Raw genomic sequence first — 23,628 nt, 5'->3', positions numbered from 1 at the left:
GAGAAAGATTCCTTCCCACGGCGCTGTTTCGAGTTCTGCTTGTTTTTCCTTGCTGGTTCAATCACTACTGGGGCAGCGTGTTAATTCTCTGCAACTAACTGTGGTAATTTCTTCTCCTGGGGTGTGACAGTGAGCGTTTGCCGCCGCCACCACAATTCTTCACAACTGTTACCACTTGGCCCTAAAGCAGAACAGAGTTTAGGAGCCTGTCTTTGCCAACAACAACATACAATATTGGCATCTCACTCTTCCCACATGGACCACACTCTCCATTTGATGATATAATGCAGGCAATTACAATATTTACAAGAAATTGTGCTTCATCGTGGAATGCCTCACATCCCGTTTCCTCACTGTTTTATCCTTGATGTAAACACTCTTTCAGAGTTAGGATTAGTTGGACTGTACTTCATGTTGAGAGTTTACAAGTTTATAAACGGACACTAAGCTGAAAAAGGCTTTGCTGAGTTTCGGCCAGTAAGAAAATACACACTTGGGTTTAGCTTGAAGGAACTAAGAAAATATGTTTGTGTGATTTTGACACATGCAATGAAATGATAACAAACACATTCAAATCTCCTTTGAAGGGACATAAAACAATAAAATACGCTTTGTGTCTGTCTATGTACAATCTATATAATCATTTAGAACCATAATCCAAAACATCAACATCTAACCTCTTTGTACGTGGCTCAGTGACAAGAGTTTGAAGAGGAGAAATCTTTTAAAAATGCACTTTAAAATACATGAGTAATGTTCTTAGAAACTCTTTTGTATTTGTTTTGCTTTCAAGTGGCTCATATTCAACAAGCGATATCATATGTAAGCAGATGCATATGTAAATAATGCGATCATCAAACATTAAACAGCATATAAATCAAAACTGCCTAATGTTACCGAATGAAACGTCGACCCACGATGAGCTATGGGACTGTTGATGGACTCGATCAACTCCATCTATGTTTTGATCATCGTTTTAAATCCGACCTCCGATTTCTAATCATTGACAAAGAATTGTCAATATATTTTTGTTTTTGTTTTTAAAGCAGAGGGTCTGTTCTTTATTTTGATATATTGCATATCCAGACATTCATACAACATAATATTCTGGGGTCAATGAAAATCAAAAATGATAAAAAAAAAAAAAATGCTGGTCATATTTTTCAAGGTAATAAGTTATTCTTCATCAATTCATGAATTAATCATGTATAAATATCATTATGCGTTTGAGTCACCACACCACAAGACAGTTTTACAATCTGAACTAACTTTGAAAAAGCTATCTGATATACGTCTTTTAAGAAACTTAATGACACAGTCATGAGGGTTTTCAGGGGTCCATTGGATACGAATGTTTTTACACTTTTGTATTAACGTTCCATTTTAATTTTTACCATGACAGCAAGGTCTAACGACAATACCGAAACACTGACACTGTTGTTCCAAATGTGGTTTACTCAGTTATGTTGCAGATGGTATTAATAAGTGTCAAGAAGACCATTTCCATACATTATATGATCCAAGTTATGAAGGATGTGTGAATCACAACAAAAACACTAGTCCAGCATTCTGTTCAGGGGAGATGTGTGGGAAATGCCGCCTCTAGAGCAGGAATCGAACACAATGAAGCACTCACATTAAATCTGAAATGAAGATAGAGACCAGATCTGGAGGGGAGTGCGGGAGGGGTCTGTCTTTCAACATGGCATCTGGATCAACCTGCTAAGGTCTTTTTGATGAGAACTTTGTGGATTTTCTGTCAGGGAAAGAATTTCTGTGTGGAAAATATATGTGACCTAAACAACCTTAAAGCTGGTCAAAGCACTGTCTGGGGATTGATAGAGCAATGAGCTTGACAAAGAGGTAGTGGTCTTCAACAGTTCTTTGTGTGTGTGTGTGTTTAAATACTCCTGTGTACTGACACGAAAAGGAGAAAAGAGAGAGAAAAAGTGAGACACATAGCACATGTGCACGAATTAGTCTCGCCATTGGATGGGGTTCACCGGAGCCCTCTAAATCTGGCGAGGTTTGCTCTATTCACCATTCCACCAGAAGATTCATTGTTCTATGGGCACCAGAGCAGACGGTTGGTCAGTGATTTAGTGATTCTCAAAGGAAGAGCTCTCTTTTAAAGGTGGGACTTCAAAGTCAGATCCCAAACGGAAACCGTGTTGTCGTATGAAGACAGGGCATTTTAGCTGTCAAATAAGCAGAAAACTGAATAGGCTAGTGCAGATTTACTAAAACAAGGGTCAGAACTCACGAACACAAATCCATCAGTTAGTTTTGAACATCCAATCAGTGGTCAGCCAAAGAAAATATGGTGCGTTATGGTGGTTGATGCTAATTAAAGCTCGACAAAATGTTGTAAAATGCACAAAGGCATTCCTCAAATGTGCTGAAGTTTGATGTCTGAACTTCAAAAGCATGTGTTCCAGATTTCTGTTCGACTCAATTGAAGGGAGGTACTGGCAACGCAGTTGGACATGATCAGTATTTTGTGATGCAATAAACCCATGACTCACAAACTCATAAAACATAGGAAGAAAACAATCTCTCTTTCAAAAATCTCTTCAAAATATTTCCTGGAAAATGAGAGAGGGACTGCTGAACCCACAGCCTGAGGTACCAAGGCCGGAGAAGCCAGAGATTTCCTCCACATACACACACATACCATCCTATACAGTAATACTTTTTACCACAGCAGGATGTAGCGGATGCCAGGTTCAGCTCAAAGCCTCAACGCCAGGTAACACCGAACAATGAGGGCATAATTAGAATGAGGGTACCAGCAGTGCAAAACGGGGATGTGGATGAATATAACCACACCATGACGGGATCTGGCAACCAATGACAAGTGTTGACATACCAACAGGCTTAATGCAATAAAGGATCTTATATTCTGACCTATTTTCATGACAACTCCAGCAATTCTCAGGTTAAATGACTGACACCTCGGCGTACCTCAGTGTTATTTAATGCTTCCCACGCACCTGTGTTCTAAGCGAAACCGATTTTTAAAGATGACCACAGGATTTTAATTAGTGTATATACGGGAGACCAGGTGAACTACGGACTCGAGAGCTGGCTTGCCAACAGAAACGCTGACTTCAAGACTATCTAAATTCAACAGTTCTTTTATATATTTCTCCTATAGGGAAAACACAGTTTATATCTTAAAAAAGTTCCTTATATCCTTTTTGCTTTTCCAGGTGCGCACATCCATTTTTTTTTTTTTTTTTTTTTTGCAGCTGCAGGCCTCTTCATTTAAGGCCTCTACATTTGCACTTGTATGGCTGCATTCAATGTATGCAGTATAATAGCATCGAGGTATAAATCATACAATAATTAATTGACATTTTACACATTTGAGCAACACTGACAAATCAAAGCAGATTCACTCCCAAGCACCAACATCTGCGGTAGTTCTTCAGTGGTCCACTCTACTGCCCACTGGTGGCTGTGGTCTTAACGCTTTCTCCCTGCATGCCACTCTCTTAAATACTGTTTATGCTGTTTATGGAGTATTAAGGGAACTTATGGGGACCATACCATCCAATGACTCATTTAAAAAGGCAGATAAAGCAATGGGCCAAGGGTTTCTTTATTGCGCTTGCTTTTTTCGCTTAATTTAATTTCACAAAATCCAAACCAGGTTACACAAAATCCAGTTATTTCAATAGGTATCCATGCGATTGGGGATTTCGTTTGAGGGCCCACACACAAATTGTGCAACAGATTCAAGTGCTAAACTGGCCAAATGAAAGCTGCTTGAAATTGACTTCTGTTTGAGCGGTTTCACTACTACTACAATATTGAACACAGACAATAAACATTTTCTGCATGCATTGCAAACATTTTTTTTTATTATTTCACTGTGACCACACCGTCAGATCCTTACTGATACTGTGTCAATTTGTAAGTTTTAGGGTAATCCATAATACAAAAAAAAAAAAAAAACAAAGAGTCTGCAACCAAAGCAGCTCCAGCTGTAATATAGCCAACGTTTCACCAAACCAGATTTACAAAGAGTTGGTGGAGCCTTTCACACAGGACTAATTTATATATATATATATATATATATATATATATATATATATATATACAGTATATTTATATATACAGTGTATATATATATAAGCCAGTTATTTATATATTTTGTTGTAGTGTCTCAGTAGAAAATATCAGTTTACATTTCCAGACATTAATTGTGCCATTAATTGTAATAATCCAATGAAATTTTTGAATGTGTAACAGGGACAGAATGTGTTCTGTTAAAATGTATGCATTGTTTGTTATAATTTACACAAAAAAGGTTTACTTTTTTGATATCTGATATCTGATATATTTTGATATCTGATATACTTGTCTTAGAATGAGGGTGTTTTCCCTTTAATTGCTGTGACGTCATCATGAGCCTGTAAATTTCCTGTTTTGTCTCCACCTCTTCCTCTTGAGCATTGTTAATGCACTGAGGAGGTGAGATATTTTTGGCTCTTCTTAATCTTAATTAATCTTTACTTTAATAATTGGTTTTATGTTTATATTTTCACTACAATGTATGCATATTGTGTTACTTTACATATCTGTCTGGTTATTTTGGTGATTTTGTCCTGATTGAGTTATATTTTTGACTTTGATCCATATGTGGAGTTGAAAGCACATGGTGACTAAATGTACGTCACATTTGTTTTATAGAGTGATATATAGGAGCATCTCACTCAAGACTTTCCTGTGTGTTTTGTGTATCAGGTATGTTTTCTCTTAAGCATTGTTAATGCACTGAGGAGAGTGATATATAGGAGCGTCTCACTCAAGACTGTCCTATGTGTATCAGTAAAACCAGTGAAACCGCTGCCTGTGGTCCAGTGTCTTTCTCTACTACAACGCTACACATAATGCAGACAAGTGTTATTATGACTGGTGTCGCAAGCCACCGGTTACAAATGCACAAGGATTCTGACAACAGCCAATGCTCCACACGGAGGTCGGATCTCACCATTATCGATAGCATCTGAAATTATATGAAGAAACAGAAAAAAACAGAGACTAAGACCAGAAGAACTGCGGCAACGTTTCCAAAGACGCTTGAAAAAACCTGCAAAACTAAAAACTATGTGCAATACCTGGACAAAAGCTGTTTTAAACATAAAGGGTACTAAACACCTATTGATTTGATGTAGTTAACTGTTAAAAGTTAATAACAGTTAATCAAAGTTAACTAATAAAATGAATTGAAAAATAAAATCTATTTATGATTATGACATTACTTTTGAAAACATTCTCATTTACAGCATTTTTACACAAGTGCTTTTTCACAGTACTGTAGCTTTGCAGGCAGGCAGGCACTACCTTCGAGACGTTGCCACAGTTCTTCTGGTCCTAGTCTCTGTTTTTTTTTTGTTTCTTCACATAATTTCAGATGCACTCGATGATGGTGAGATCCGACCTCCGTGTGGAGCATTGGATGTTGTCAGAATCCTTGTGCATTCAAAAATTTAACTGGATTATTACAATTAATGGCACAATTGATGTCTGGAAATGTAAACTGAAATTTCCTACTGAGACACTACAACAAAATATATAAATAACTGGCTTAAAACCATTTCTTTGAGGCGAAAATACTAGTGTGCCTAAGACTTCTGCACAGTACTGTATATATATATATATATATATATATATATATATATATATATATATATGTTATCTGTCTGTCTAAAAAGTAGATTTAAAAACAGTAAGATTACAAAATGGCACAAAGCTAACTGGGAAAGAATCACAACACAAGGCTCAAAGTCAATAATGTTAAGCCTCTGTGTGGTTTGGGATATTGATCAAAGGTGGATCATTTAAATCTGAGCGTACTCCTTTCTGACTCAGCTTTCCTGTGTTTCACATGCTAATGATGCAGATGCTTATTCATAAAGAAAAAGGTAAAACATGAAGCGCTCACTCAATATCAGTGCCATTGAATCTCATCAGCCAGATCTGTTTACCTTGCTGATTTTAGAAACTAAGGACAGATAATACATCAAACAGATCTGGCAGACAAAAGCTCTCCTTTTTGAATCACTTCAAAAGCAGTCCTATGGAAACCACGCAAGATGTGATAGCGAGCAAACCACACTCTCTCAAAGGACAGCTGCGGTTATGAGGGCCCTCTACAGCTACCCTTGGCGTTGACAGTGTCAGGTGGGTTACAGCGTTGCTGTTGGCAAGAGAGGACAGTTTGAACAGCTGTGCTAACAGAATGCAATGTTAGCCCAAGATGGAGTTACTATAAAAGGAGGATGAAAGACGACATCGGCCCCTTTGTCTGTTCTGACATCATAAAGTGTAAAATCAATTATTCAACTTGTATAATCATTGAGGTGGGACTATCCCACAAAGAGCCAATGTAGCAAACTGTCCACAAGCTAGATCCTTTGTAAGGACAGTAGAATGAAACCAGAGAAGGACATCTGAGGTAGAGTTATCCATATCATCTGTACCTTGGACATCATCTAAATTGACAGATCTTCTGTGTTACATGGTGGAAATATAAGAGAAGGGTAGTCATAAACTGTGGTTGGTTTTGGAAAAGATTGTAAGAGTCAGGCCTGTAGACAGGATTGATTACACACTGCAGAGCTACTAGCTCATTTCAAGTATCCCTTAATTCAAATCCACTAGAGCGAGCAGCTGAGTTGTTAATTATACTGCTCTCAGACTTTCAGCACAGATCAAAATACCCATGTTTCACCATTCTCCGCCTTGGCACAACAACAGTAAGACTGTTGACAAATGTAAGCGTTTGTCAAGATTATAAACAGTGCGATACAAAAAGGTTTGTGGTAATATCAGACTGGCTGTGCACCTCTTTACACCAGGATTAGTTCACCTAAAAATGGAATTTTATCATTCAACCAATTTACCCAACATCTACCAAAAACTGTATGACTTGTTTTTTTCCTGTCGGGCAAAAAAGGAGAGGCCTAGAAGAAAGTTCATGATCTTCTACTATGAACTTGCAGAAATTACCAATGAAAGGGAATGTAGTTGCACATTAACAAACACCAAAAATGACAACAAAGTGTTATAAAAGTATCAAAAAAGCATTACTTATGACTGGTGCACTACATTCCAAGTGTTCATAAGCCATATTAAATATATGTATCCGGAATATACTGAAATCATGTCTTTATTTGCTGAAAATCTTCTCCTCCACAATATATTTTAAATTCAATTTGTGTATATTCAAATATAGTGTCATGTTTGGCGTAAATGACCATCAATGACTTTCATCGTAATCTTTCCATCGTAGACCATCATAACTTCTGTTTCATGCCGACGTTAATTGAATGTACACGTTTTGACCACGTAAAAAAAATGGTCAAAATATTGGAACTGTGACCAAGATTGGATCTTGTAGTGTAAACACAGTCAAACACGCTGTCCCATGTTGATGTGGGATTGAAATGCCATGTGTAAAGTTAGACAATTTTCATTTATGGGTGAAAGTTCTTTTTATAAAAGCAATGACACATTACGGCATGACTCTTTTAGCCTCTCCCTGTCTGACCTCCTTAATCACTTCACAACCCCCTAAGGAAAAGCTCCCATAAGTAACCTGAAGATAAGTGCCCTGCCCAAAAGTACAATGGCAGCACCTTACTGGGCTCAAAGCAGCAAGCTTCTGGTTACAAGGTCTGTAGACACAACGGCTGTGTCCGAAATCACCCCCTGTATCCTTAAACAGTGCACTATTTGACAACTATTTGTAGTCGTGTCCGTAACCATAGTGTAGGCCATTTTATCGAATGCAATCATTCAATCCCATAGTGCATCGCAATAAGGATGTTGTACATGAGATGCACTTCTGGCGCACTCAGTGTCCAAACTAGCTCAATGGACTATTAGTGAAGTAATGTAGGGAATAGAGAATGAGAGTATTGGAGTTGATTTCAGATAGAGCATACACCCTAACAACTTACCCTTTCAAAGTCTGATTAAACAGTATTACTGTGTCTATAGCTCCACGTAATGGCGTTCAATAATGACTACCTGCTACTTCTACAAGCTGCAACTCTCTTTATGTCTACCCCTCCCACATTCCCTCCCTCTTATTGGTTTCATTCGTAATGCTTTCAATCGACGTTCGGCATGAAAACAGTGGGGAAAATAATCTTCAGACAGACCACCAAAGCCTCACATAGAGTGTGTCTAACAATTTGCCAGCAAGTCATCAACTCAATCATTACCTCATGATGCAAATTCTGTTTAAGACTACAGTGAGACTGGACTGCAGAGGATTTCAGTACTTTGGTGGAGCTAGCAATGATAAACTGTTCTTTGCTTTGGGGTTTTTCTGTTTCCTAGAGGTCTACACAGTAGCGTACTATGGGGTCTCAGTCAGGATAAGCAGGTCCTATGTCCTATGGCAATGGATGCCAGTGCAGAGAGTCGTGTTTGTCCAGTTGTATTTGTACTTGTATTTGTCATTGGCCCCTGTACGTTTTCTCTTCTGCAAAACTGAAGAAATTTAGCTCTAACTTGATCTTTATACATAGCTAAAGTTATCTGACCTCAAATACAGTCCCTAGAGTACATCAGCACGTTTAACAAGAGAGGAAGGAAAGCCCGGTTTTCCTTTAACCTGAGGTGCAAGATCTCATAAAACCTTTACCAAAAGATTCCCTAAACATGACTAATCACTTCTATATCAAGAGCCTAATATCAGTGTGTGTTTAAAGAGTGGCTGGACTAAAGATCTCCTAAATCTCTAAGCTTTTCTGGCTCTGAATGGAAACCACATGCTGCTGCACAGTACGGTTGTTGCCTACTCACTAAATGTACTGCTCTGGGGCATTAGTTAACCTTCCCGCCCCAGTCCAGCATCATGGATTCATAATCCAAACCAATGTGTTTAACAAGTTAAGTTACCAATTAGGCCAGCATTAACAGAGCTCCAGTTTGCTCTTGCTGTCACCCACAATGACAGCGATGCCAGAACAGTGTGCACGGGGGTAAAATACGATAGGAGGGAATCATTCTTTCACCCTTAAAAACAGATATCGGGGCTGGTTACAAAGGGAACTGCCAGCTGAAATTGCAGCCTCCACACCACATGGCAAACTCACTTTCCCCATGATGTGGAGAGAGCTCTAGGGAAATATTACTGCCTGCACGAAGACGTTAAGAGAAGTTTACAGGCAGACCATACACATTCCTGCAGAGTTAGGCAACACTGCTTTAAAAGTAATACTAAGGGATTGAGAATGTGTGGGTGAAGGAATGATATTTTCACCCTTTTAAGAGATCTAGCATTAAAAGTCATAAAAACATGGCAGGTGGGTCAACACATCCCTGGCAAGTAAGCTCCACCATTAAATAATCACTTTCACTCTAAATTAGATTCCCTATAGCTTCATATAGAACCCATTGACTGAAGGAGTTTAATCATTCAAGGACAAGTCTGATACTTGCAAAATGGTCCACATCTGCACATTCCATATGGTTTGATTTGTTTTGTACACTGATATTACTAATAATAATAATAAAAAAATAAAAAAACTCCTTGATCTACCATTTCTTTCATCTTACATTTTTTATTTTATTATTTAATGAAATATCTCATTAGTTTGCATTTTTCCCTTGCCAAAACCTACAACTGAGTGTAAGCAACAATGTCAGACAATCTGGATGTCATTGTTTGAGCACAGACTCTCCATCAGAATGAAATCAGTGTGAACATCTGGATACAATCTGAAGTTATGGGGGGGGGGGGACTCCCATAACCTGATAGCATCTAATCCACAGGAAAGGTAAGGTGGTAAGGCAGATGATTACATTTCACTACTTTCATTTCCACTATTGGACTTTACACACTATTGTTAACCAAGAGCCATTCTAACGCTAAGCAAAGGTCACTGTTTATACCTTTACTAAAGGGGTAAGGTGCATTTGGCATAAAAAAATGGAACATTGTCTAATGTAAATAGTGTAAAGCCTGGTTCAGATTATACGATCCGTTTGACATAGGGTGTCATGGGGATTCGTTAACGACAATGGCGTCGGGACGCAATATTCGATCGTATCATCTCGTATAGTCTGTCATAGTGGGCGACAACCTACGTCGCGTCTGCGAAGCTTCACGACAAAAAGACTAGCATGTTTAAAGTAGAACTCCGGCGAACAATGAACCTTTGGTCTAATAAAACATCGGTACATAGTCAACCGTTCTCTGAGATTTGTTTTCATGATAATCGAATGTAAAGAGATTTATCTCTAAAAACTGTTTAGCGTATAATGCTACTAATTTGGGCATTGACTAAGTAAAAAGAAATCGCTAGTTTATACCACTAACAAGGGTCAAAATAGCCCCACACTAATGCAGTAACATAATGAGGCTCCATACATGCAAAATGAAGCATTGAGAACTTTATAAGTGTACAGACCGTTTAATAAGATATTTTATGAAGACAGTTCACTTCATGTATACAGACAGGAGCCATCTTAAAAAATAGTCTCGATAAGTCAAACCACGAACGTCGTGCTGAGTGATCTGAACTGTATGAAGTTCAGCGAACTTCTGAACTGTATGAACGGCGTTCAGGGATCGACTTATCGAGACTATTTTTTAAGATGGCTCCTGTCTGTATACGCGAAGTGAACTGTCTTCATAAAGTTTCTTCTTATTAAACGGTCTGTACACTTACAAAGTTCTTAATGCTTCGTTTTGCATGTATGGAGCCTCATTATGTTACTGTGTGAGTGTGGGGCTATTTTGAGCCTTGTTAGTGGTATAAACTAGCGATTTCTTTTTACTTAGTGAATGCCCCCATTACTAGCATTATACGCTAAACAGTTTTTAGAGATAAAACTCTTTACATTAGATTATCATGAAAACAAATCTCAGAGAACGGTTGAGTAAGTACCGATGTTTTATTAGACCAAAGGTTCATTGTTCGCCGGAGTTCTCCTTTAACTAGCACGGTCGTCCACGACGATTCCGTCACATGTATGAGGTTGACTAATAGGAGCACAAGCTTTTCCGCATAAAACTTTTAAAAAAGACAAAACGAAAGAGAGACGATGGTGCTAACGTTAAAACTAGAAGTAAAAATATATAAGAAAACAATATTTTACCTCAAGTTCTCTTTGGAGGATTGACAGCCCATACTGTCCTCTTCGAGCAGGGTTCTCAAGTCTCACGCAATGGCCGTGAGACACACGCAATTCAACCAGTTCACACAATCACACGCAACACCGTATATTTCTCACGCTGAAAAGGCAATGCCGAGCACTCGCTACGAGTTTCGCCTTCTCGATGACATAAAGCGCGCCGTTAAACATGGCATGCGATGACTGGTCAGGAAGAAACGTGTAGTCTGACATGTGTCTTGTCCACGACACGACAAGATTTTAGGAGCCAAAATCCCGTAATCTGACACAGTGACCATCGTAACAGACAAAAAAAAATCGTGTAATCTGAACCAGGCATAATGATATATGAAACACCACACTGAACCGTTTTCTGTTGATCAGCACGGGGAATTTAGATGAGCAACTCGAACCCGTTGCAAATCTGAGAAATTTTTGAAATGACTGGATCTCACCTGAGAAATAATAACAGTAAATGTGACCATACTTTTTAAGATTTCACACTGGACATCTGTAAAGTTCTTATTTAAGAGGTAAACAACTTTGATTGGACAAATAGTTGCTTCAATAACAGCTTTTCCATCTGTGAAAATGTCAGCATGCAAGCAAAAAAACAAATAATGCCCTCTCTTCTTTCCTCAGGTTTGGGCTTACCATCACTGTTTGACATTTTTATTTTTGCACAGATGTTAAAACTAAACATTGCATGTGAAAGTGTCTGTTTTTGTACAAAGAACATGAATATTTAATGAGATATGAACTGTTTATTTTATGATTGGTAGTCATTTGCTAAACAATTTGCAGTAACATTCTCATAGAACTGAACTCCAGCATTAGGACTGTAATCAGGTTCATAACCATGGGTTAAAAGTGATGCTAACCCTGTTTTAAGTTACAAATGGAAATTTTTTGCTTGATGCAGAGCTAAATATGGGACGATTATGGTTTAAGGACAAGTGTGAGTGTCTGCAGTCAACAAACATGTCCCATTCAAACAAAAAACTCAAGTCATGTTTCACTGTGAACTGAAATACACTGATAATAGGCACAGTCACAAAATCAAGCAAATCTGACCCTGTATCTGCATAGTTTCTGGTATTAATCAAATTCATACAGAAAGACATGTTCACAGCGGCTGAAATTAAATAAAGAAAAGAGCACAAGATGGGGGTCAAAATTGTTCCAAGTATAAAGTTACCAAGTTTTACCCTAGAACTCTTCACAAAACAACTAAATTACAGCTTCACTTGCAGGAAGACTACGTTCCCTTCTAGCTAATGAGACCTTACAAATAGATAATGTGTTTATTGAACGTTCTAGACTACCATTAAAGTTTCATTACATTACATCTCATTTTTAATACGCTAAATTCCTCCGTGTTGTGAAAACACCATGTGCTCAATCTGTCGTCTCCTTCGATACTCTGTAGAAAATTATCGAGTTCTACATCTCGCCATCATTCATAACACATGACTGCACTGACATCAATTCGCGTCTGTAAATGCAACTTCCTTCCTTTTCAAAACAAAGACATTTGTTCAGACCCAAAGCATATTTTTTTCAAAACAAATCTGTCTTGTGTCTTGACATGCGAAAAAAGTATCTCGAATGCAACCAGAGGTGTAAAGCGTTCACCGCTCATCTTGGTCACACAGTTTGCAGGGCTTTAGATCATTTCTTCGTGTCGTCTGGGAATTCCTGCCACCGATGTTTAATGTGGGACCGTGCAGCAAACGACTGTCACAAGCACACATTCATTCCAGATGTACCACGCCATATCAAAGCCAAGATCCACTAAGCAGCACTGCGGCCTGGGCGGCGAGAATACCGATTAGATGCTTTATGGCGTCTATAAAAAACAAAAGAAAGAAATCTGAAATCTGAAAACAGCACTCTCAGCTTCTTAAAAAGCTCTTTCAGCTTCCACTGTGATCTTGTGGCTTCGTTTTTGAAGGTAACTGTGAGGGTTCCTCTGCTCAAAGAAAATATTTGCTATGCTCGGTCCATGAAAGTGAGATCAGCTCTCGGCATGCTGTCCAAGATGGAGGTTTTATGGTGGGGGAACACAAGCATAATGTGTTGAGTGATAAAGAACTAAGAATTTGTGAAGTTTTGGAGTGGTAAGATTCAATTCGCTGACTGACCTGAGCTCCCAGTTTCTCTTCCGCCCCACCAGTATCCTACCTGAAATGGAATCTCATAAGACAGGCTTTTTTTTTTTTTTTTTTTTTTTGCTTTTTGATGTCAAAGACCCACAAATATTTTATGATCTGTTTGAAAGGGACCTCCTTTAGAAAATATAAAAGGCAGCTATACTGTATATTTACAAGTATAAATACTAGGGCTGTCAGTTAAACTCGTTATTAACAGCGTTAACGCAAACCCATTTTAACGGTGTCAATTTTTTTATCGTGCGATTAACAGCCTTTTTGGCCTTGCAAACTTTATAATTTTTCACATGCTTTTGCAACAGGATGCGGCATGCATTGCGCTGCGCTATGAAACCAATTCATTTCATTGGCTTGCGCCGTGTGAGGACATTTTGTTGCTTTGTCGAACAAAGAGCAAGACCGGTCTAGTTAGACCGGAAACAAAACAACAGGCACGGCGCACACACTTGTTGCGAGCCAGGCAAATAACGTTAGTAGGTTAACGTTACGTTTTGAGTGGACGACGAGCGCGAGATGCCGAAATAAGATGCCAATAAGATTCTGAATGGTAACTTTACTTTTAAAAAGTTGCCAAATGGTTCCATTGACGAGTGATCTGTGTTTTGTCGTTGTGAACTGAGCGATCGTCGCAGCACATCCAGTCTGAAACACCACTTGATGATGGCCAAGCACACACACACACAGCTGATGCGACTTCTCCACCCCCTCGTCAATTTAAGGACCTTGTCAGTATTTATTTCACTGTTTTATTGATGGACAGTGTTACATTGTGTGAAAGGTTATTTGCTCCAAGTGAGAATGTGTGAATTGAACACAGTCTATGCCAATGTTATTTTCAATAAAAAGAGATGTTGATAATAGGGATGCAACGGTGCACGGTAAAATCCCGGACCGTTCGGTCAGCCCTGCACGGGACAATCTACCCTCGTGTCCCGCGGGACTTCGGTTTTGCCATAGAGTTCGTGCTGATCCTTTTCCCGTATTTTCCGCACTATAAGGCGCACTTAAAAGCCTTTAATCTTCTCAAAAAACGACAGTGTGCCTTATAATCCGGATCGCCTTATATATGGACCAATTAGTTAACAATGCTCCGCGTTATTAAATTCGCCCGCGAACTCGCGCTCGTGTCCAGCATATGCCCGCTTTGTCACACGGCGCTGCTCGCGGGTCACAGACGTTCATAAAACGCTCGTTCACAGTACCGGGTCGTCTCATTCAAAACAGCCAGCCGTTGCTGCAGCGAGCCGCCGCACATTGAATACTCATATGAGTCAGGTTGCGAATGTAAGTTGTGCCCGCCCCAGCGCGCTCACGCTTACTAAATAAACGCCTCACCTCCGGCTCCGCGCACTCGCTACATTCCCAGCACATCTAGTGGATGCATAACGCAAACCCAGTCAAACGTTTGACTGCAGTATCTTTTTGCACAAGAATCTCTCAATAGTGGATGAGTAAATAACATTGCACTTTGTATCCTGAATGAAGTTTTTTTTATTATATTATTTTGCTCAGCTCTTTTTATTCAAACCACAAGCTAATTTATGTTTGTTAAAGGTAAAAGTGCACTTTTTCTTTCACATTGATCACTTTATATACCAGTTATCAAGGTTTGGAATTGGGATCCACTTGAATATTCTAAAGTGTGTTTGCTTACATTTTGTATTTTAGAAGTGGTAGTTGAAGAGGTTGTATTACTTAGTGCTGTTCAGTACAGACTAGAGTGTTAATTTATTTCATACACATTGATGTTCTTCCTACTGTGACATTCTGTTTATGCTCATAAGAAAAATAAAACATATTTTTGGGATGAAATAGCAGTCTCTTTCTGCACAAAACATGTACCGAAACCGAACCGAAACCGTGGCCCAAAAACCGAGGTACGGACCGTACCGTGGGCTATCTGTACCGTTGCACCCCTAGTTGATAAGAGCATTAAAATGAGAAAAAAAAACATAATGGGACAAAAAGAAATCAAGAGACATTTAGAATAGATAAAAATGTGCGATTAATCGCGAGTTAACTACGACATTAATGCGATTAAAAATGTTAATTGTTTGACAGCACTAATAAATACACATTTTATACTATGTGTGAAAAAAAACACAATTATAAAAACATGTTTTTACAAATGACCTGATATAAAGTTATTTTATAAATCTTATATATGTCTTTTCAAATATGTCTTTTTTTCATAACTTTTTATGACTTTTTCGTCAGACCCCCTAGATCCCAAAAGTGGATCTTAGGACCCAAGTTTGAAAACCCATTTCATTTGGAATGTCACTTAGGCAGGAAATCAGTGTGCCACACAAATGCAAAGTGCACAGAAGACTTCACTCACAATACAAGTGATGTGACGTGATAGTGATATGTATTTTAAAATATATTTTAATCAATACTTTCCAGTATTGAATGAATTTTATTTATTATAGTTGCCATCTTGGATTAACTTTTAAATGCATTATGGATTTGCCCTCACAGTAAAAAATAAATGCAATGCTAGCTTAGAATTTGGCCAAAAGAAGGAATTATAAGAGGCAGAGTAATAAAGTTGCATATCTTTAAGGTAGCAATAAGCCTACCTTAAAATGCTGCCTAATGAGGCAACAATGAGGCACTAGGTTTTGGAACAGAGATAATGTTCACACATCACATCATAATAAGCATCCCAAATCTGCCAAACGGCAAAAAAGTACATAAGTCAAATGGCCAAAATCAAGTTCATCCACATACGGAAAAGTTTAACAAGTCATTTTGGTACACAGCTTCACCGTATAACCACAACTGGCAGCATCCACGAGTCCTGACTCTCAGAATCTCATAAATGACATGTCTTGTGGTTTGAAAGACATAACCATAACAAACATTCCCAGATCCATGAGTCTAATAAAAACGACACTGTGTAATCAGCACTGCCGATCATTAATAAATCCATTTCATGTGAATCCAAGATGGCTGAGTCGTCGTTATCTTATTCTGTTTACCTAATATCTATAAACCACAACTCATGTTCATCTTAACTACATGCGATTAAACTTGTAGGTCGTTTCTTCGACAAAAAAGTCTTCGCTGCATTGTTTCACGTGGGATAGCTGTGGAAAAAAAGATCTTGATGAATGAATCAAACTATGGACAATAAAAAGAGCCGTGATTGATGATGCTACCTTTAAAAAGTTGTCAAAGGTCCCAAGCATGCTCTATTCATTGGTCTCTGCTGGGAGGCCTAATCTTATTGTAAGCCACTCTCTGTACAGGCCAACACTGAGGCCAAGCAGAGGAGAGAGAAAATCAGAATGAAGAGAGAATGAGATGAGACATGATGGATAGAGGCCTGCCCTAGAGATGCAGATGGAGAAACCTTCCCAGTGTCTTGTCTCAGTTTCTTTATTAATCCATCAAGTCCGAATGGTAACAGAAGCCAGCAAAGGACAACGTCTTTTAACTTTTTACAGTTGCTCGGCTCTGAAACTCACAGTCTGACATGCTGCCCTTTGTGCAGATGTTAAATCTGTCAGAGCTGGAAAAAGTGGAAAAAGTGGCGTGTCTTTAATAGGGATAGGGAAAATGGGGGGGGGGGGATAGTAAAACAGAACATGAAGATGATTTGAAGCATTTAAACATTTAAATATAAAAATTCAAAAAAGAATTCAAAAGCCTGAAATGAATAAAATACAGCTGCAAAATCATGCAATTCCTGTCTGTTTTACTGTTACCAAGTTATAAAGGACAAGTTATTGCATCCTGCCTTTATATAAACTTTACAGTCGCTCAAAAACCGGAGACAGTATCTGTGAAGTGTTAAGGATATCAAACTACTAAAGGTCTCCTGATGCCAGGAATATGGCTGATGCCGTTTCCCATGTGCACAGGCATCACAGCTGTGTGAGAAGTTGCATCCATTCAAATGAAACACCCATGGATATCTTCCAATGTTGATACATATTTGTCTTGTCTTGCTAGTATTTGTTTGGCTTTTAAAGTCTCAATATCAAGAGAAGAGCAAGAGTATGCTGTAGATATACTGTAGCTGGTTTCCAGGTATAAAAAGACTTATTTATTTTTACGCAACCACTAAATTATCATGATTTTGTTTATTATTTTGTAATTATTATAAAAAGGTAACTGACATTTAAAAAAAAAAAAAACTGGATGGGGATTAGTACTGGTCAAATAACTGCAGCTGAAAACACAGAATAACAGCCTATGCTTTTTTCCCCACGACTAAGATGAGACGATAACGAGACAACAATAAGGTCATTAAAGGTGCACTGTGTAAAAATGTTGAGTATCTATTAACAGAAATGCAATATGACATCCATAACTATGTATTCAGTGGTCTATAAAGAACTTACTCAATAAACCGTAATGTTTTTATTACCTTAGAATGAGACATTTATATCTACATAACCACGGGAATCCCCTTCTGTGAAGGTTGACATATTGTGATGTCATGTTTCTACCGTAGCCGAACGCGAACAAACAGTGCTACAGAGCGCGTTTCGTCACTACCTTGAAAGAGAAGCTGCAGAAAGCTAGAAGCCAAAGACTCCGTGAGTAGTGACTTTTCCCTTGTGAGTTGTGTAAAATATGTAGTTGGATTGTTTCATGTAACTTAGTTCTCCCTCGCTGTGTTATGACTTTGACTTTGACTATGTGGGGATAAATGTGCTGGTTACGTTCGTGAGACAGCTGATTAGTACTCATGTCAATGGGTCTCATTCATGAAACACGAGCAGAACGAATTTGTGTGTAAAGTGGTTCTGGCGTAAATTTTCTGATTCATTAAAATGTTCGTATTTTCCACATGTTAGTTGGTACGCAAGAAATCTACACCTGCTCCTAAATGGTGCGCATTAATAAGGCTGCATTAATTCACCTTAATCGGGTACATATTTAAACAGCATTTTGAAAAAATATGTTTTATATAGTAATTACATACGGTTTTTCTTTTTACTTTTATTATGAGAGCCAGTGATAGCAGATCTGGTGATCGATAGCGGTCCTTCTCCAGATTGAATACGATTTTTCCGAAGTGAACCAATTAAGTTTTTTGCTGTCAAGCTTAATGTCGAACCATTTTCTTCTCACTTCTGGGACTGTTCGATTCACAGATGAAACTCCATTAACTGCATCTGTAATATGCTGCCAAGCTTTCTTTTTTAGGACCTGATAGGCCACTATGTACGCTTGAAAATAAAATGTGGCGTTTTGAATGAAGTTCTGATAATAAAACTTCAATTCCTGCATCCGAGAATTCTTTCTTTTTCATTCGCATTCACGCTATTATATGCCTATACTGTATATAGATATGCCTATACTGTATATATATAATGGGTGGGATTTATGGTAATTGAGAATTAACGTGCACGCGCATCCCATTTCCGACAGGTTGGAATTCATTAACACACACACATTTCACTATCATATCTGACGTTTACAAAGTATTTGTGAAGAGTTTTCGGGAAGGTGTCTTTACGCGCAAATCACTCTCATATTTACTCGTATATTTACAAATATTTCATGACCGTAAAACAGTATGTTACAGGAATCACTAACCCGTCGATCTTGGAAAATCTAAGTCGATCGCGAAGAGTGCGCTGTTACAATCATGTCGTTTTTGCTGTGCGCGCTTTTGGGCTCATGCGGACGCGTCGAGTGTAAACAAGGCTTTAGTTTACAGTAACAGCTCATATAATAGGGGTGTGCAAAAAAATCGATTCACATTTGAATCGCGATTCAATCTTTACCGATTCAGAATCGATTCATAGAATTCCAAAAATCGATTCATATAGGCTATATTTTTTAATGGCGTGCAGGGGCGGAGTGGCAATCGGGTGAGTCGGGACTTTTACCGGTGGTCCGGTAGTGTTTCTATGGTTTCGAGGCTGCGAGGGCCGGTCTGATATAGTTATTGCAAGTTCTTGCCGCCCGCTGGTCAAACTGTGCAGCCACTCTGCTCAACCCGTAAATAAATGCATCGATCCGCAGATCTTATGTTTGAGTTCTGTAGATCTTTTGCCAAGCGTGTCAGAGGTGACGGGTTCTAAACCACACTCGTAAAGTTTTTTCTCTCTCTCATCAAAACCAAATATGTTCATCACGTTTGTGTGCATTTTATTTTGAGATTTCACCGGAGTCTCCACAACGGCGATATGAAGCGCGCGTCCGAGAGAAGACTGCGCGAGCCACAGAGAACACTGTATATCCATGACACTGATTGCAGCGGACACGAGCGCTCAGCTTGATTTCAAAAACAACAGGTCTCTTATTTAATAGCGAACTAAATGAATGCTCTGCTAGTTAACTGGAGATACCCGCAAAATACGCGCCTATGAACGACTTCACTGCATCTAAACAAATCAATCTAACCATAGATGTTACCAGTAGCGGTGGCTTTTTTAAATCTATTTAAAATATTTTCGCAAGGGTTCTATGAAATTAGTATATATTTTTAGGAAGTTCAATGTGCCCAGTCGAGTTCACATTCCAACAGTCAACCTGGTAGCTGAAGTAGGCCTACTCCTTAAACCACATTTAGCATAATTGTTTGTTTGATCTGACTACAGCACTTTAAAGCTAAATGTAAAAGCTTTTTATTTAAGTTTTATTTTAAACTTGAATTAAATGTATTTAAAAGCTGGCCAAAGCTTGGCACTTTGCACTTTTTAGTTGCAAAAGTTTTTATTTTTGTATGAAGACATATAAAGTAATATCAAACTTTTCTTTTAAATTATGTCTAGGCTACTGCAATCAATCACATAGGAAAAAGTAAACTACATTTATATAGACCTGCGAATCGTTTTTTGAATCGAGAATCGTTTTTGAATCGAAAATCGATTTTGAATCGAATCTCGAGACAAAAAATCGGTATCGAATCGAATCGTGACATTTTCTGAATCGTGCACCCCTATCATATAAGCCAGCTAAACTTTTACTACCCTGTTAGAAAAAATGTATAGCTGCACAGTTTCATGTGGTTCTTCTCCTTCACTGTATTATGGGTTTGCTATGTGGGGAGAAATGTACTGGTTACGTTTGTGAGACAATCATTATTATATTATATATTAAGACCCTTGATCCTCACCTGGCTATGGCTTTTTTTTTGGACTGTGGTACAGAAACACTGACAATGTTACACACTCGTGGCTTACTCTGGCTATTCTCTGCTGTCTCAGGTGACAAGAAGTTTGTCCTGTTTTAGCCACCGTAGTTTCTTCGAAAGGGAGGGGTGAGCAGTGGGCTGAGCCCGTAGTGCAAGCTCACAACCGAACCGCTAGATGTCGCTAAAAATCACACACTGTACTTTTAAACAATAATTGTGACTATTTCAACATTCAATAGAGTGCCGAAGTGATGACGTCACTTTGTAGGACAACCCGGAAGCTAGCGGCGCATGGGTTCCCTCGGTTGAAAAGCAATGCATTTTTTTCCCATAGACTTTTGGAAAATCGCAAAAAATAAGATCTGTGTTTAACAAAGGGTTATGACCCTTACACGTTTTGTCTAGCAAGATAATCTTTACATGGTAATCCAAAATTTATACAATTTGAAGCCTATAAAGATTTTAAAAAACACAATCAGACACAATAAAGTTTAAAAAAAAACACAAGCAGGTTATAAATGTGTGTTTTATGTCATAGATCAAAACGTGAAAATATTTAGAGGCTCTGTTCACCACAGACCTTATTTCAGGCGATTTAGCAAAAACCCATTCAAAAATCCCATAGGCTTTAGAGCGAGGGAACCGTAATGCTAAAATGCTAACTCACTTCCGCGTTTTGGCCTACAGAGTGACGTCGTAACTTCGGCACTCTATATCCTTGACAAAAAAGACGAGACTACAAGCAGTGTAAAAAATAAGAACTTTTTGTTGAAAAAAAAGATAAAGTTTGCGATTGATGTCAAGTGTTTAAATCCCCCAATCAAGTGTTTAAATCCCCAAACAACCATGTACTCTCTCTCTTTGTCAAAGTATTCTTTGGAAATTCATCTTTCGTGTTCCATGGGAGAAAACAACCTCATATGGGTTTACGACATAATGAGTAAACAATGATAGGATTTTTTTCTTTTTGGGTGAACTACTTTTATAAAAATCAACAGCAAGTGAACTTAAGCAAAGCAGTAATTTTCATTGCTTCCCAAAAGCTGAAACAATGATAACAATTTCATATTTATATACAACAATGACATTAAACAAGCCAAAGGGAGGTTCAAGCCTCACTCTGCTCTTGGACCTCCAGCTCAGTTTTTATCTATATGACTGTTTTATGACTTTTGGCGTCCTGTTCATCCGCAGTAGATCTGCCATGTACAGATCCTGTCTGCATCTCGCCACAGACAGTCTATTCGCTCAAGGGACTGTGACATATCTATCAGCACAAAGATTGGTTGTTGAAATACACATGCATGCTGTATAATACCCTTCATAACCTCAGCTTATATATTATAGTGTAGTACTGTAGCATTCAGTTTCTTAGCACAAACAATGTTTATGATGGTTCCATCCAGAAGGACTCATCATAGACTTTAGAGTGGATCACCGCAACATAACGGTTTTGGAGAATTTCCAAACTTGCCTTAAAAAAAGACATGCCGTTTCTTTCCTAGTCACCATAGTACAAATAATGGCAATGGTGTGTGTTTAGACGTAACACTGAGATGGTATTAGTTAAAAGAGAAAAAGGCAGAGTGTGAGGAAATTTTGAGAAATATTCTGCAGATGACTGCATTTTCTTCAGACTAAATGTATTTATAAAATGTTAGAAGTTAAGGTGGGTAACAACCCAAACAGAGTGACTAATTCTTTAGGACATGCTACAAAGACCCCTGTACGAAAGCAATCTCCATATAGAGATAGTGTTGATTAAACAACACTAAAAGGAGTGTAGATTATAAATTAACTTTAAGCTGTTTCACTGGCCAGGTTTAAAACAACCACCCCAGGCAAAAATGTAGAACAAACTCATATCCCAAAGGCCAATGAATGTTTAAATGGCAAATAACAGAAACGTTTGGCGTGCCACCATGACCCTTGTATTGCCAGTAACATGAGGCACCTTGTTCTGACCCAGCTAACTTCAACTTTGTTTGCCCTCTAAGAAAAAAAGGTTCTTTTGCAGTGCACAGTCATCACAAATAACCACACTAACTCACCCGCCAATGACACACGCTGATGTCATAATTCCAGGCCAAATATCTGAGAAACATCCACACTAATAAACTCAAACGATGTTGACTTTCAACGCAAAAAAAGTAACACTGTTGATATAGGACTTTTTTTTGTAATACACAGAGGAATAATTGCTGCCATGTTATATTTGAAAGCCAAATTAAATCTGTTTTCTTTTTTTTCTTTTTTTTTTTTGCAGACTATAGTGTAGCACACATATAAGGTTCATTGAATAAAACATTTTTGGTGATTTTGTTGTGAACTGAAGGGCTTAATGGCTCATCTGCGACTAAGCAGAGTGGGTCCAAAAGTTTGAGACTACTAAATGATTATATTGATACTTTTTCTCAAATTATACCAAAAATAACTAGAAAACATCCGATTTTTTTTTTTTTTTTGTATTTGATACTATGTTCATCCTTTGCTTTAATAAGCAGCATGAACTTCACAAGTTTGAGCAAATCCTGAAGAATCATATTATCCAGCATGATTTGATAATCTTCCACAGAGAATCATTGGAAGCAAAGATTTTTTTTTTTTGCAAATTTTTTTATTGATGTAAAAGTGGTGAAAAATCTCAAATAGCTTTTATTTAATTATTTTAACAATTAACACATTGTTACATTTCTTTGTTTCTTATTTCAGAATCCTAAAACTTTATTATTATTATTATTTCCAGCTTTAAATTTGTAAACAAGTCTCTATTTAGAAAATATCTTGACCTCTGCATACAATGTTTGCTCAAGAACGTCTTGGAAGTGCTGCACACTGTAAAGAAATTATCGTGATAACAGTAAAAGACCATACAAGTTTCCTTACTGAATAAATATAATAGATCTAACATTTATTACAATTTTACAGTAAAATACAGTTTTTGTGTAAAGAACAAGTCATTGTATAATTTACAGTGAAAAACCGTAAACTGACCGAGAATTCCCTGAGTGTTCCGAGAATTCCCTGAGTGACACTTTCCATTAGATGTATTTTCTTGAAATAATGGTGGCTTCTTAATTTTCTAATCAGTTATACACATTAGGGTTTTATGTTACATTTAATGTTGTTAAAGCTACACTGTGTAACACTTTTAGTTTATTCTATAGGTAAAAACTCTTAGTTCTTTCAAAAATATGTGCTCATTAATGTATG

General features: G+C 37.9%; 1 protein-coding gene across 3 annotated transcripts in view; it reads right to left on the bottom strand.

The window, feature by feature from the left end:
* Positions 1–23,628, bottom strand: part of stx8 (syntaxin 8) — a 96,099-nt gene that overhangs the window by 32,322 nt on the left and 40,149 nt on the right. The window contains exon 7 of one of the 3 annotated variants that reach the window (XM_039691558.2): positions 11,916–12,991. The exons of the other annotated variants lie outside the window; for them this stretch is intronic. Within the exon in view, the coding sequence (XP_039547492.2) occupies positions 12,921–12,991 (71 nt within the window). The 3' untranslated portion in view covers positions 11,916–12,920. Of the gene's footprint in view, positions 1–11,915; positions 12,992–23,628 lie in introns of those variants that run through there. 3 annotated transcript variants of the gene reach the window in all.

This window comes from Pimephales promelas, chromosome 8 (genome assembly GCF_988280905.1).
Source record: "Pimephales promelas chromosome 8, fPimPro1.hap1.1, whole genome shotgun sequence".
Classification (NCBI taxonomy): Eukaryota; Metazoa; Chordata; class Actinopteri; order Cypriniformes; family Leuciscidae; genus Pimephales; species Pimephales promelas.
Note: the sequence above shows the minus strand (reverse complement) of the source record. Positions and strands in the feature narration are given on the sequence as shown.